This window comes from Triticum aestivum, chromosome 5A (genome assembly GCF_018294505.1).
Source record: "Triticum aestivum cultivar Chinese Spring chromosome 5A, IWGSC CS RefSeq v2.1, whole genome shotgun sequence".
Taxonomy (NCBI): Eukaryota; Viridiplantae; Streptophyta; class Magnoliopsida; order Poales; family Poaceae; genus Triticum; species Triticum aestivum.
This window is the reverse complement of record NC_057806.1, coordinates 637,188,296-637,200,479: the sequence shown is the minus strand read 5'-3', so window position 1 is coordinate 637,200,479 and position 12,184 is coordinate 637,188,296. Positions and strand designations below refer to the sequence as shown.

The 12,184-nt window shown below is 45.1% G+C and overlaps 2 protein-coding genes and 1 pseudogene across 2 annotated transcripts; all 3 read left to right on the top strand.

Annotated features, from left to right (window-relative positions):
• The first annotated feature begins 998 nt into the window (after positions 1-998).
• Positions 999-1,847, top strand: LOC123105514 (chlorophyll a-b binding protein of LHCII type 1-like; annotated as a pseudogene).
• Positions 1,848-4,812: 2,965 nt separating this feature from the next.
• Positions 4,813-5,894, top strand: LOC123105513 (chlorophyll a-b binding protein of LHCII type 1). Its single transcript, XM_044527592.1, has one exon. It carries the CDS (start codon positions 4,976-4,978, stop codon positions 5,774-5,776), a length of 801 nt encoding a protein of 266 aa, XP_044383527.1. The 5' UTR covers positions 4,813-4,975; the 3' UTR covers positions 5,777-5,894.
• Positions 5,895-7,681: 1,787 nt separating this feature from the next.
• LOC123105512 (chlorophyll a-b binding protein of LHCII type 1) lies at positions 7,682-8,713 on the top strand. The gene has a single exon (XM_044527591.1). It carries the CDS (start codon positions 7,785-7,787, stop codon positions 8,583-8,585), a length of 801 nt encoding a protein of 266 aa, XP_044383526.1. The 5' UTR covers positions 7,682-7,784; the 3' UTR covers positions 8,586-8,713.
• Positions 8,714-12,184: the final 3,471 nt, after the last annotated feature.

The window sequence follows — 12,184 nt, the reverse complement described above, 5'->3', positions numbered from 1 at the left end:
TGGAAAGTGTTGAGTTAACTACTGTATCTCTCCACAAAACGCATGAGTTGTGTCATTCATGTGAAAATGCTTATATTAGATTTTGAAAACATGTTTTTTTAGAAACATAATGTAAACACAGATGCTCACCACACCACACACACTCATCCATATGAACACATCATACACGGAATCACGACGAAAAACTTGAAATAAATTTACAAAATATTTGAGTGGTCATGCCAAGTTTAGGACTTAAACCCAAGTGGGTTGTTTCCAACACAAAGAAACTAACTATGTAAACTATGCTTAGTTCGTGAACATGAATTATTTTGCATAAACAAATAAAATAAATTTCAAGAAGCGATTTAAGAATTTACAAAATTTCCATGAAATGTTCAAATATATAATGAGAGGTTTGGCTTAGGCCCAACAAGGACATTGCAAAAATCAATGTTGATGCAGCCTTTTTTCGTTGATTTGGGTGATGGTGCAATAGGTATGGTCATATCCGACGATCATGTTATGTTTCTTCCGGCTGCTAGCTTGTCTTTGTCGTATGCTCTGGAGTCTGGATCGATGTTGCTAGAATGGACCAACATGCATGAGCATGTCCCCGTTTCTATTTCAGATAATAAGACCAGATGCATAACGGTATACACAACGATGTCAGTAAAATGTACAGTCAGTCAAATAGAAATTTGCTGAACAAGTGCGGTGATATTCCTTGGCAGCAAGAATGGATATCCAATATTGTCCTTTTAGAGGGAAATACTTGGCATGCTCACGTGCATATATGGGCATGTCATCCAATCACAGTTATCTAAAGAGATTCTCTGCACCAATGACATCCAAGATACAAATTTCTTGCTATACACCTCTCTCTCCTGTCAGCTTACACCAGTTCAATTTCCCCTGCCCGTCCACTACCTTAAGAAGCCCCTTGCCCCGATCCTCTTAAGCCATCTCCACACCCACTCCTCATTCTTGGAGAACACACGGAACCTCCATCGATCAGAATGGCTGCAACCACCATGTCACTCTCTTCCCGAGCCTTTGCCGGCAAGGCAGTGAAGAACCTGCCATCGCGTCACCATGCGCAAGATAGCGGCAAAGGCCAAGCAGGTTGCCTCTGGCAGCCCGTGGTACGGCTCTGACCGTGTGCTCTACCTCAGTCCGCTTTCTGGCGAGCCCCCGAGCTACCTCACCGGTGAGTTCCCTGATGACTACGGCTGGGACACTGCTGGGTTATCGGCTGACCCCGAGACCTTCGCCAAGAACCGTGAGCTGGAGGTGATTCACTGCCGCTGGGCTATGCTTGGCGCGCTTGGTTGTGTCTTCCCCGAGTTGCTCGCCTGCAACGGCGTTAAGTTTGGTGTGGCTGTTTGGTTCAAGACTGGATCCCAGATCTTCAGTGAGGGCGGTCTCGACTACCTTGGCAACCCAACCTCGTGCACACACAAAGCATCCTTGGCATCTGGGCGTGTCAGGTCGTGCTCATGGGCGCCGTCGAGGGTTACCGCATTGCTGGCGGACCACTCGGTGAGATCGTCGACCCGCTCTACCCGGGTGGCAGCTTCGACCCGCTTGGCCTTGCCGACGACCCCGAGGCATTCGCCGAGCTCAAGGTTAAGGAGATCAAGAACGGTTGCCTTGCCATGTTCTCCATGTTCGGTTTCTTTGTGCAAGCCATCGTCACTGGCAAGGGTCCACTCGAGAACCTCGCTGACCACCTCTCTGACCCTGTCAACAATAATGCTTGGGCATTCGCCACCAACTTTGTTCCTGGGAAATAAGCTGTCCTAGAGACTATGCTCGCGATGAAGTGTACTATGGTGCGGTCTAATTTGTACTACCATGTTGTAAATTACGAGGATTCTTTGCAAAAGCATTACACGATTTGCTCGCCTTCCATCTAACGCTCCACATTGATATAGACATTTGACGTGATCATTTGAACGAATGCGTTGGTCTCACATTTACTTAAAACATGTCTTCCGTAGACGGTTGAACGTTTTATGTAAATTATTTACTAGAACAATTGACACGCATAACCAAAAGTTCGACACTCCTCTTAAACACCTTATATAATCTAGAGTTCTCTATTTTCTTATACTTAAACATATAACTAGAAACCACTACCAAAACATTTGTTACAATTTTTTTCTTCGCTTTAGAAATCTCTAGAGAGAAACAAGTTCAAGTTTAGAAGAACAAGTACATATATATTTATACTTTCACTGATTCAAGTGTCACAAATCAATCCGTGGAAGCATGTTTTTTATACAAATTTATTTCAAAGATCTTTCAATTAAATTTGACTCGAAGACAAAAAGAAAATGATGTATGTTTTGTGACAAAATGTTTAAATTTAGCATGGCGCAAGCGTATTTTGTTATCAAAAATGTTGTAGCTTCATAACAAGTACTCCCTCTGTAAACTAATATAAGAGTGTTTAGATCACTAAAATAGTAATCTAGATGCTCTTATATTAGTTTACGGAGGGAGTACTGATATTATTAGCATTTGGCAACATGGCCATGTAGTTAGTTTGGTAACTAATAAAATATACACTAGTTAATAATGTCACACGATGGACATGTCTATTGTACTATAGGATTGGATTGGATCAAGAGTCTCTTGGGAATTGGCTGGGAAAAGACACGAGCTGGAATATCACCAAGGGATTTCACCGGATTCTTGCGTAGTAGTGTCTGCCTGTAAAGTGCATTATCAGTGTGTTAGCTCTGGTGCAAAATGAAGAGCCATTGCAGAATTGAACGACCTTCAAGATTATCCCTAGGTTGTAGTCAGTTCACATAGGTAGTGTGATGTTGATTGACTTATTTCGTTGCAGATGCATGTTAGTATACTAAAATGTTGGAAGCTATTAAATCATCCAATTCATATCGCGTTTGTAACGCTGTTCTACCAGCCCGTAATTGTTATATGAAGATAAAAATCAACTCTCGAATTTATATTACTCCCTAACATTTTTGTTTATCATTCTTTTTTAGAGGAAAAAGAAGTCAATCCTCAAAGAAGTGAATATAGCGGGGCTGTTTTCCATGAAAAGAAACAATGTTAAGAGGAGGTTCTAAGCAAAAGGATATCCTAGGTGGAGTTGATCGGACGATAACTTAGATTAAGTTATTTACCCAAAACCACCACACTTAAGGTTAGAGTAGCAACTTGGTACCACATTTGCGCCAGGGCACAAAAAACCACCAACTCCACGCCTAACCAGTAACACAGAACATCGACACTCGAATTTGGTTGCGAAAACAGCCAAACCGACAGGTAGGGCCTGCATGCCGGGCTGACATGGCGTGATTACATGGACAATATGCTGAGTTGGACGAGGGCCCCACCTGTGAATGACTCCACTATTTATTTATTTTTACATTTTCTTTCTATTTCTTCCTCTTTTCCTCCATGGGAATTTCATCGAACAGGTCGTGTGCGCCCTTTACTTCTTCCTATCTCCGGTCGAACTCCGTTGTGGCTGATTCTTCTCCGTCGCCAAGCATGTGTGCACCGTCGGGTGACACGTACACGTGGTGGTCGGCGTTCGACGCCATCCTCGCCGGCGGCGTCATGGGAGTCAAAGTGGCCGCCTTCCTAGGCATCGCGCCAGGAGACCAGGTCGCGTCGTCGAGCTGCGTCGTAGACGTGGCCACCTTCCTCTTCGTCGTGCAGGGCGTGGCCGAGCAGCCCCTGCAGCACGGCGTCGCGCACAAGATCGGGTGGTGCCCATGGACCATGGTGTTCTTCCTCAGCTCCGCCGTACGCAGAAGAACCAATATATCTAGACGTATATAAAAACAAATAATACTACTTCCCTCCTATCCATATTTGTCGCTGAATCGATATATCTAGACGTATTTTAGTGCTAAATACATCTGTTTGAGCGATAACTAATATGCATCAGAGGGAGTATAAATTGTGTTAAAAATTTATGCTTTCGAGCCAGGCAAGAAGAAATTACTTTAATCCAAGCCGTTAAAAGCTATACTTAACTATGAGGGGTCACTGAATCAAGGGCTAGATATTTTTTATGAGAATTTACAAATAACACTTTGTCTCTTAGCTCCTTTGTATTGTGCTCGTAGAATGAAACCGAATTTATTGATTTCAAAAGTTAACTTTTCATCACAAATTTAAAACTGATTTCACTGATTTGGGCATATATCAATGATTAGAGTTAGGCCTCCTTTTGTTTGGAGGAATTTTAGAGCATAGGATTTTTATAGTTTTTTTTCCTTTAGAGCCCTTTGGTTCATATGAATGGATTCATATTCCTACATAGGATTGGTTCCTATCCTCCATATTTTATAGGAAAATAAAAATAAGCCTAGACTCAATGGAAAAATTCGTTTGGTGTCAACCAAATGACATCTCGTTTTTCTATTCCTACTCATAGGGTTTGAGATACATGTCATCTCATTTCTTACAAAATTCCTATTCCTACGATAATCCTATCCTATGAACCAAAAGAGGCCTTAGGGAATAATACGGACTATATACATCATCTATTTTTGAACAAATTTCGTATAGCATCGAGGCACATGCATGAGCATATCTGCTTTTATACACAGCAGTCAATGAGGAATAGCATCCACTACGTGTTTGCTCAATGGTTGTGGTGGCATGTTCATTCGCTGCAACAAATGGATTTCACATCTTTCCCTTTTGGGGAGGAAGTCATGACATGCTCACGTGCATCAGCGTGTAAGCCAATCACCGTTCTCCAAGGAGATTCCCAGCTTAGCCATAGCCACAGGTATATCTGATCTTTCTGTGGCTCTCGCGGTCTCTCTGCACCAATGCCATCCAAGATACAGATTTCCTGCTCCGCACCTCTCTCTGTTCAATTCCTTCTGTCCTTCCACTGCCTTAAGAGGCCCCCGGCTCCGATCATCTCAAGCCATCTCCACACCCACTCCTCATTCTTGGAGAACAGAATACAGAATACGTAGGACCTCCATCGATCAGAATGGCCGCAACCACCATGTCACTCTCTTCTCCAGCCTTTGCCGGCAAGGCAGTGAAGAACTTGCCATCATCTTCTCTTTTCGGGGATGCCCGCGTCACCATGCGCAAGACAGCGGCAAAGGCCAAGCAGGTTGCCTCTGGCAGCCCGTGGTATGGCTCTGACCGCGTGCTCTACCTCGGCCCACTTTCTGGTGAGCCCCCGAGCTACCTCACTGGTGAGTTCCCTGGCGACTACGGCTGGGACACCGCTGGGCTGTCGGCCGATCCCGAGACCTTTGCCAAGAACCGTGAGCTGGAGGTGATCCACTGCCGTTGGGCCATGCTTGGCGCACTCGGTTGTGTCTTCCCCGAGCTGCTTGCCCGCAACGGTGTGAAGTTCGGCGAGGCTGTTTGGTTCAAGGCCGGTTCCCAGATCTTCAGCGAGGGCGGCCTCGACTACCTCGGCAACCCAAGCCTTGTGCACGCCCAGAGTATCCTTGCCATCTGGGCTTGTCAGGTTGTGCTCATGGGCGCTGTCGAGGGCTACCGCATTGCCGGTGGACCGCTCGGTGAGATTGTTGACCCGCTCTACCCGGGCAGTAGCTTCGACCCACTCGGCCTTGCCGACGACCCTGAGGCATTCGCCGAGCTCAAGGTTAAGGAGATCAAGAATGGTCGCCTTGCCATGTTCTCCATGTTTGGTTTTTTTGTGCAAGCCATCGTCACCGGTAAGGGTCCACTCGAAAACCTCGCTGACCACCTCACCGACCCCGTCAACAACAACGCTTGGGCATTTGCCACCAACTTCGTTCCCGGCAAGTAAGGTGTGTGTGCGCGCACGCTTGCGGTGAAGTGTTTTGTTAGCTGTTTGAGTTGTACTACCATGATGTAAATTACGAGGATTTGATTATCTGAAAAAATTGTGAGGTTTCTGTGCAAAATCTTATGTTTTCCCATTTTCGATCTCACCCATTTGACATGATCATCTGAACGAATACGTTGTGCTCGCATTTGTGTAACACCTGTACCGTGTTGTGCTTTGGGCGACGGCAACTTATGTTTTCCCACTTTTGATCTCACCCATTTGACATGATCATCTGAACGAATACGTTGTGTTCGCATTTGTGTAACACCTGTACCGTGTTGTGCTTTGGGCGACGGCAACTTATGTTTTCCCACTTTCGATCTCACCCATTTGACATGATCATCTGAACGAATACGTTGGGTTCGCATTTGTGTAACACCTCTACCGTGTTGTGCTTTGGGCGACGGCAACTTATGCATCATATACATTGGCAAAATTGCCGGGCTGCATCGAGAAGACAGTGGTACATGATCAAGGCGTTGTTCAGGCCTTCTGTCGAAATACCGGGCAACAAAAATGATCAGTGGTTTCTGGCCTAAAAGCAAGATAGGAATTTGAGTTATGCACGCTTCACAGGAGTGCATCGGTCTGTTTGAGATCTCTCTGGAATTTTATTTTATGGTTTGGAAAGATCCAACACAAGTGTTGATCTAGCAATGTGGAAAAATAGCATAGGGTGTGATGCCAAACCTTCAGAAACAGATAATTTCATCGTTTTTGTAGGATAACACCAATTTTAAAGAGCATGTACTATCTGATAGCTGAATGTATAAACAGTTAAGGGAGCAATAATCTTTGATCTTGGAGGATGAACAAACGGCAGTTATCTGAGCCGAGCCCGGAGGCATTGCCTTTCTGGCTTTCTCTTTCGAATAAGGAAACCAAACCATTCGACATATGATAAATTCATCACCAGACACCTGGACAGTCACTCAACTACTATGGTGCTGGTCTAAGTCGAAATTTGCATGCTTTGTTTCTGAAACTAGGAGCGAGGCAAAAGAAGTCCAGAGAGTTCGACTCTTTTAGAAAAAAAGAGAGATCAATTGTGTGGCCGAGCAAGTGCGTGGACAACATTTTTAGTATGGATAATTATATTTAAGGTTAGAACAATCTAATTTTAAAATCATATTATTAAGAACTTTATGTGTTATGAAAATGTGTTTTCGTGGTATCAAAAAGAAAATTTTCCATTGGTAACATATTATGCACATTATGACTATGGTAATAAAACTAATAGGGAAGAAAGTTTGATACATATGCCTTTTGTATAATTGTTTTGGATAGTTACATATTAATTGCCACTGAAACATATGTATTTAGACGTATTTCAGTGTTATATACATCTGTTTGAGCGACAACTAATATGAAACGGAGGGAGTATCATTTTATCGGTCCATCTTTTCAATAGGTATGATCATGTGCGATGATCATGGTATGTTTCTTCCCGCTGCTAGCTTGTATTTGCCGTATGCTCTGCTCGATGCTGCTAGCAGTAGCATGGACGCACATGCATGAGCGTGTCTCCGTTTCTATTTCAGATAAGATCAGAAGTATAATGGGATATCCAATTATGTCAGTAAAATGTACAGTCAGTCAAATAGAAATTTGCTCACCAAATGCGGTGGCCATCCTTGGTTGCAAGAATGGATATCCTATAATGTCCTTTTGGGGGGAAATACATGGCGTGCTCACGTGTCATCCAATCACTGCTCTCTAAGGAGATTCCCGGCTAGCCATATCCACAAGATCCAAAAGTATATCTGATCTCCTTGTGGCTCTCACTCTGCACCAATGACATCCAAAATACAGATTTCTTGCTCTGCACCTCTCTCCTATCAGCCTACAACGGTCGATTCCCTCTCTCCGTCCTCTGCCTTAAGAAGCCCCCTGCTCCAATCCTCTCAAGCCATCTCCACACTCACTCCTCATTCTTGGAGAACAACACAGAACCTAGTCAATCAGAATGGCCGCAACCACCATGTCACTCTCTTCCCCAGCCTTCGCCGGCAAGGCAGTGAAGAACTTGCCATCATCATCTCTTTTTGGGGAGGCTCGCGTCACCATGCGCAAGACGGCGGCAAAGGCCAAGCAGGTTACCTCTAGTAGCCCGTGGTACGGCTCTGACCGCGTGCTCTACCTGGGCCCGCTTTCTGGTGAGCCCCCGAGCTACCTGACCGGTGAGTTCCCCGGCGACTACGGGTGGGACACCGCTGGTCTGTCGGCTGACCCCGAGACCTTCGCCAAGAACCGGGAACTCGAGGTGATCCACTGCCGTTGGGCCATGCTTGGCGCGCTCGGTTGCATCTTCCCCGAGCTACTCGCCCGCAACGGCGTTAAGTTTGGTGAGGCTGTTTGGTTCAAGGCCGGATCCCAGATCTTCAGCGAGGGCGGCCTTGACTACCTCGGCAACCCAAGCCTTGTGCACGCGCAAAGTATCCTTGCCATTTGGGCTTGCCAGGTCGTGCTCATGGGCGCCGTCGAGGGCTACCGCGTTGCCGGTGGACCACTCGGTGAGATCGTCGACCCACTCTACCCGGGCGGCAGTTTTGATCCGCTTGGCCTTGCCGACGACCCTGAGGCATTCGCCGAGCTTAAGGTTAAGGAGATCAAGAACGGTCGCCTCGCCATGTTCTCCATGTTCGGCTTCTTCGTGCAAGCCATCGTCACCGGCAAGGGTCCACTCGAGAACCTCGCTGACCACCTTGCCGACCCCGTCAACAACAATGCCTGGGCATTTGCCACCAACTTCGTTCCTGGCAAGTAAGGTGTGTGTGCTCCCGGTGAAGCATGCTGTTGTGTGGTCTGAGTTGTACTACCATGATGTAAATTACGAGGATTCGATTGTCTAAGAACGTTAAGAGGAGATTCTCTGCAAGAGCTTATGTTTTCCCACCTTCAGTCTCACCCATTTGACGTGTGCTCTGGGCAATGTCAACTAATGCATCATGTACAAAGGCAAATTTGCAGGGCTGCATCGAGAAGAGAGTTGTACATGGTTGAGGCCTTGTTCTGGCCTTCGGTCAAAATACTGGGCAACAAAAATAATGAGTGGTTACTGGCCTAAAAGCAAGATAGAAGTTTGAGTTATGCATGCTTCACAGGGAGTGCATCAGTCTGTTTAAGCTCTCTCTGTAATTTTATTTAAATGGTTTGAAAAAATTCAAGGACATGTATTGATCTAGCAATGTGGAAAAATAGCAAGGGGTCTGAAAACGAAACATTTAGAAACAGAGAACTTCATCATTTTTTTAGGACAACACCACATTTCAAAGGGCAGCTTCTGTTAGCTGAACTAGATGACCAGTTGCGCCACATGGCGCAAAGACCCGTTTAAAACCATGTTCGTGTTGAAAATATTTGCATTTTTTTCAGTAACTATATATTTGAGTACATTTGGTAAGAACTTATACCCCTATATATATAAAGGAAATTAAATGAAAATATTTTTTTAAGGTAATAATGCCACAAATTAGATCATCGGTAGGTCAAGATAGTTGAGTCTGCAATTAGGAACTCCGAGTAGCAGTAAACTTGCATTAAAAAGGGATTTCAGTGGAAAAATATGTTGATCCAACCATGACTTCTACTGGCAAATGCTACTTTATCTAAAATATACAGATTTCAGTGCTCGGAAAGTGCAAACAATTTGTACATTGAGAAATCTATTTTGGCATTCAGTTTATAACATAACAAGGAATGAGAGCTTTGACAAGCTTTTACACTTGGTCAGATTTTGCATGCATGATTTGTCAGATTGTAATGTCATGATTTGTCAATAACTGAATGTTTTCAGTAGGTTGATGTACAAAACCTGAAAAATAAATTCAGTTAAAGCAGAAGTGCAGAGTGTATGTAACAGAAAATTTAGCTATAGAAGAAGTGCAGAGTGTATGTAACAGAAAATTCAGTTATACTAAAACCTGAGTGTTTTCAATATGCTGCTGTACAGTGTATGCATATTTTCAGACTATCACTGAAAATATGCAGTGCATGCATATTTGAAGAGTACTCAAATGTTCTGAAAATAAGATGTGAGATCAATGCATAGATAGACCAATGCCGAGACCAATAAAATTTAGCTAACACTGGACAGAGATGTCTCCTTGCAACAATCTCTACAGAAAATTCTTGTACTCATCTTAGCTCTTAGCTAACACTGGATAGAGATGTCTCCTTGCAACAATCTCTACAGAAAATTCTTGTACTCATCTTAGCTCTTAGCTAACACTGGACACTGGAGTAGTTTCAATTTCTAAAAAATGGGGTGCAGTACAAGAACTAAGAAACCTCTGCACACCATTTTTAAGCTGTTCTAGAGACAAGATGGCACTGCACCATTTACAAGCCATTCCAGTGTCAAAATTCATGGAATATTTTCTTTGATTTTAGTAGTCCAACATCATTCTTTTCCCCAAACTACTTACTTTGTGTGGTGCTCAATCAATCCATCAACCCTACAAGACACATGCACATCCTCTTTTTTATGGTACATAGATTCCCTTTGTGTGGTTTACCTTCTTGAAACAAAGGTAAACACACACCTCAGGAATCATGATGGCAGGCAAGGCACACACACCTCATATGGCACTTGCTAGTAATGATACCAAGAAACAACAGGGGCACCCTCTAACACAGAAATACTGAGGTAGTGCTTTACCTTTTCGAGAAATCCATAAACTTTAGTTAATTCAGTTAATTTGAAAAGTTCAGTTTGCACTGCAAAATTCAGTTAGCACGTTCAAGTTCAAAATCAGAACATCATGCAACATCACAAAGAACTCTTAACACTGCGGCAGATTCTTTTGAACTAAAAGTTAATAGAATTATTCACAATGTAAGCAACTAATTTTGAAAAATCCATGTTGTACAAACAAAAGCAATTCAATAGGAAGGCGAGGTCCGCGTCTCCGCTTCTTCCTCCAGATCGGCTGGCATCCAGTCCTCCCCTCCTTCTCCGGCCGTAGACGGGCGAGACGGGCACCGCAGAGCACGTGGTGGACGCATCTGGGCCACAACGCGACACGGACGAGGCGCGTCTGGCTGCTGCCACTCCTCTTCCTCGGACTGACGATGAGGAAGATGCGGCAGGTCCGTGTGCCGCCATGGAAGGGAAGAGGGAGGAGGATCCAGGCGCCGCCATGAGGGAATGGGGAGGAGGATCCAGACCTTGGCAGGCGAGGACTGCGTTGACGGCATGACGGACTGCTCGGCCTCCTCGTCCGTCTCTGACTCACGCGCTGAGGGGGGAGAACGACAGCGCCCTTTGCCCCTCACCGCCGTCCTCGGCCATGGCAGAGGAGGAGCGCCGCCGTTGTCGCCCCATCTGCCATCACCACAGCCACTGCGTCCCGCCGCCCGAAGAGGCGAAGCCCGGGTGGGAAGGAGGAGGGGCTTGAGGGAGAGGAGGCTGCGCGTGAAGATGGGGAGGAGGCGGCTGGTTCGACGAGGAGAGGAGGCGGCGAGGAAAGGAGAGCACGAGGGAGAGGAAAGGGGGAAGAGAGCGCTCGGGGCTTATCCAGCCGAACGCAGCGCTCATGGCTTATCCCTTCCTCCCACTATTTATAGATGCAAAAAAAAGACGTGGCCATAGCCGCTAGTTGAGCGCATTCCCTCATCCTTTATATGTTCAATGTAAAACAGTTAGTGGAGCAATAAATAAACTCTGATCTTTGAGGAGGATGAACAAAGTACGAATGGTCCACAAGACAACGAATGGCATTTATCTGAGCGGAGCCGGGAGGCCTTGCCTTTCTCTTTGGAAAAAAGAAACCCAACTATTCGGAATGTATAATAAAGTTTCACACGACTTTTGGCTTGTTTTTGTGTGCGTTAAGGGTCCCCATTGCACATGGCATAAGTTCACAACCACACTTCCCTAAAAAAAGATTTCACAACCACACACATATTCACACGCGCAAATACATATTCATCTTTTTTTTTTGAATTTTTTAGATTGCTTACCACATGTGTCACATGGTCAGATACATAACCACCTTACCAAGAAGAGGCTGCCTTTTTGGTAGTAGTACTGGGAGCACCTGTGGCTCAGCTGCCTGAATTTATTTGTTGTGTCAGTCAATTTTTTTGAATGTTAGCAGTAGAGCTGGCAAATTCATTAATCAAAAGAAGCGTTATAAGAACCCTCCGAGGAGGAAAGCACAACAAAAGACTAGTGCAAAAAGAAAAGAAAGAAAAAAGGCCGGCACCACCACAAACCCAAGCTCCACCGACAACCCATGTACACCATCGGGAACCATCGCTGGGCCTCCAAGGGGACGCCTCCAAGGAGGGAGTGATATCGAAGACAACACCGTCCTTCGATCTGGACTAGCCAAATCTTAGGTTTTCACCCGGAGACCACAA

Bases quoted from the DNA above. Each gene is read 5' to 3' on its own strand.
- LOC123105513 (XM_044527592.1), top strand. From the start codon at position 4,976: ATGGCCGCAACCACCATGTCACTCTCTTCTCCAGCCTTTGCCGGCAAG.
- LOC123105512 (XM_044527591.1), top strand. From the start codon at position 7,785: ATGGCCGCAACCACCATGTCACTCTCTTCCCCAGCCTTCGCCGGCAAG.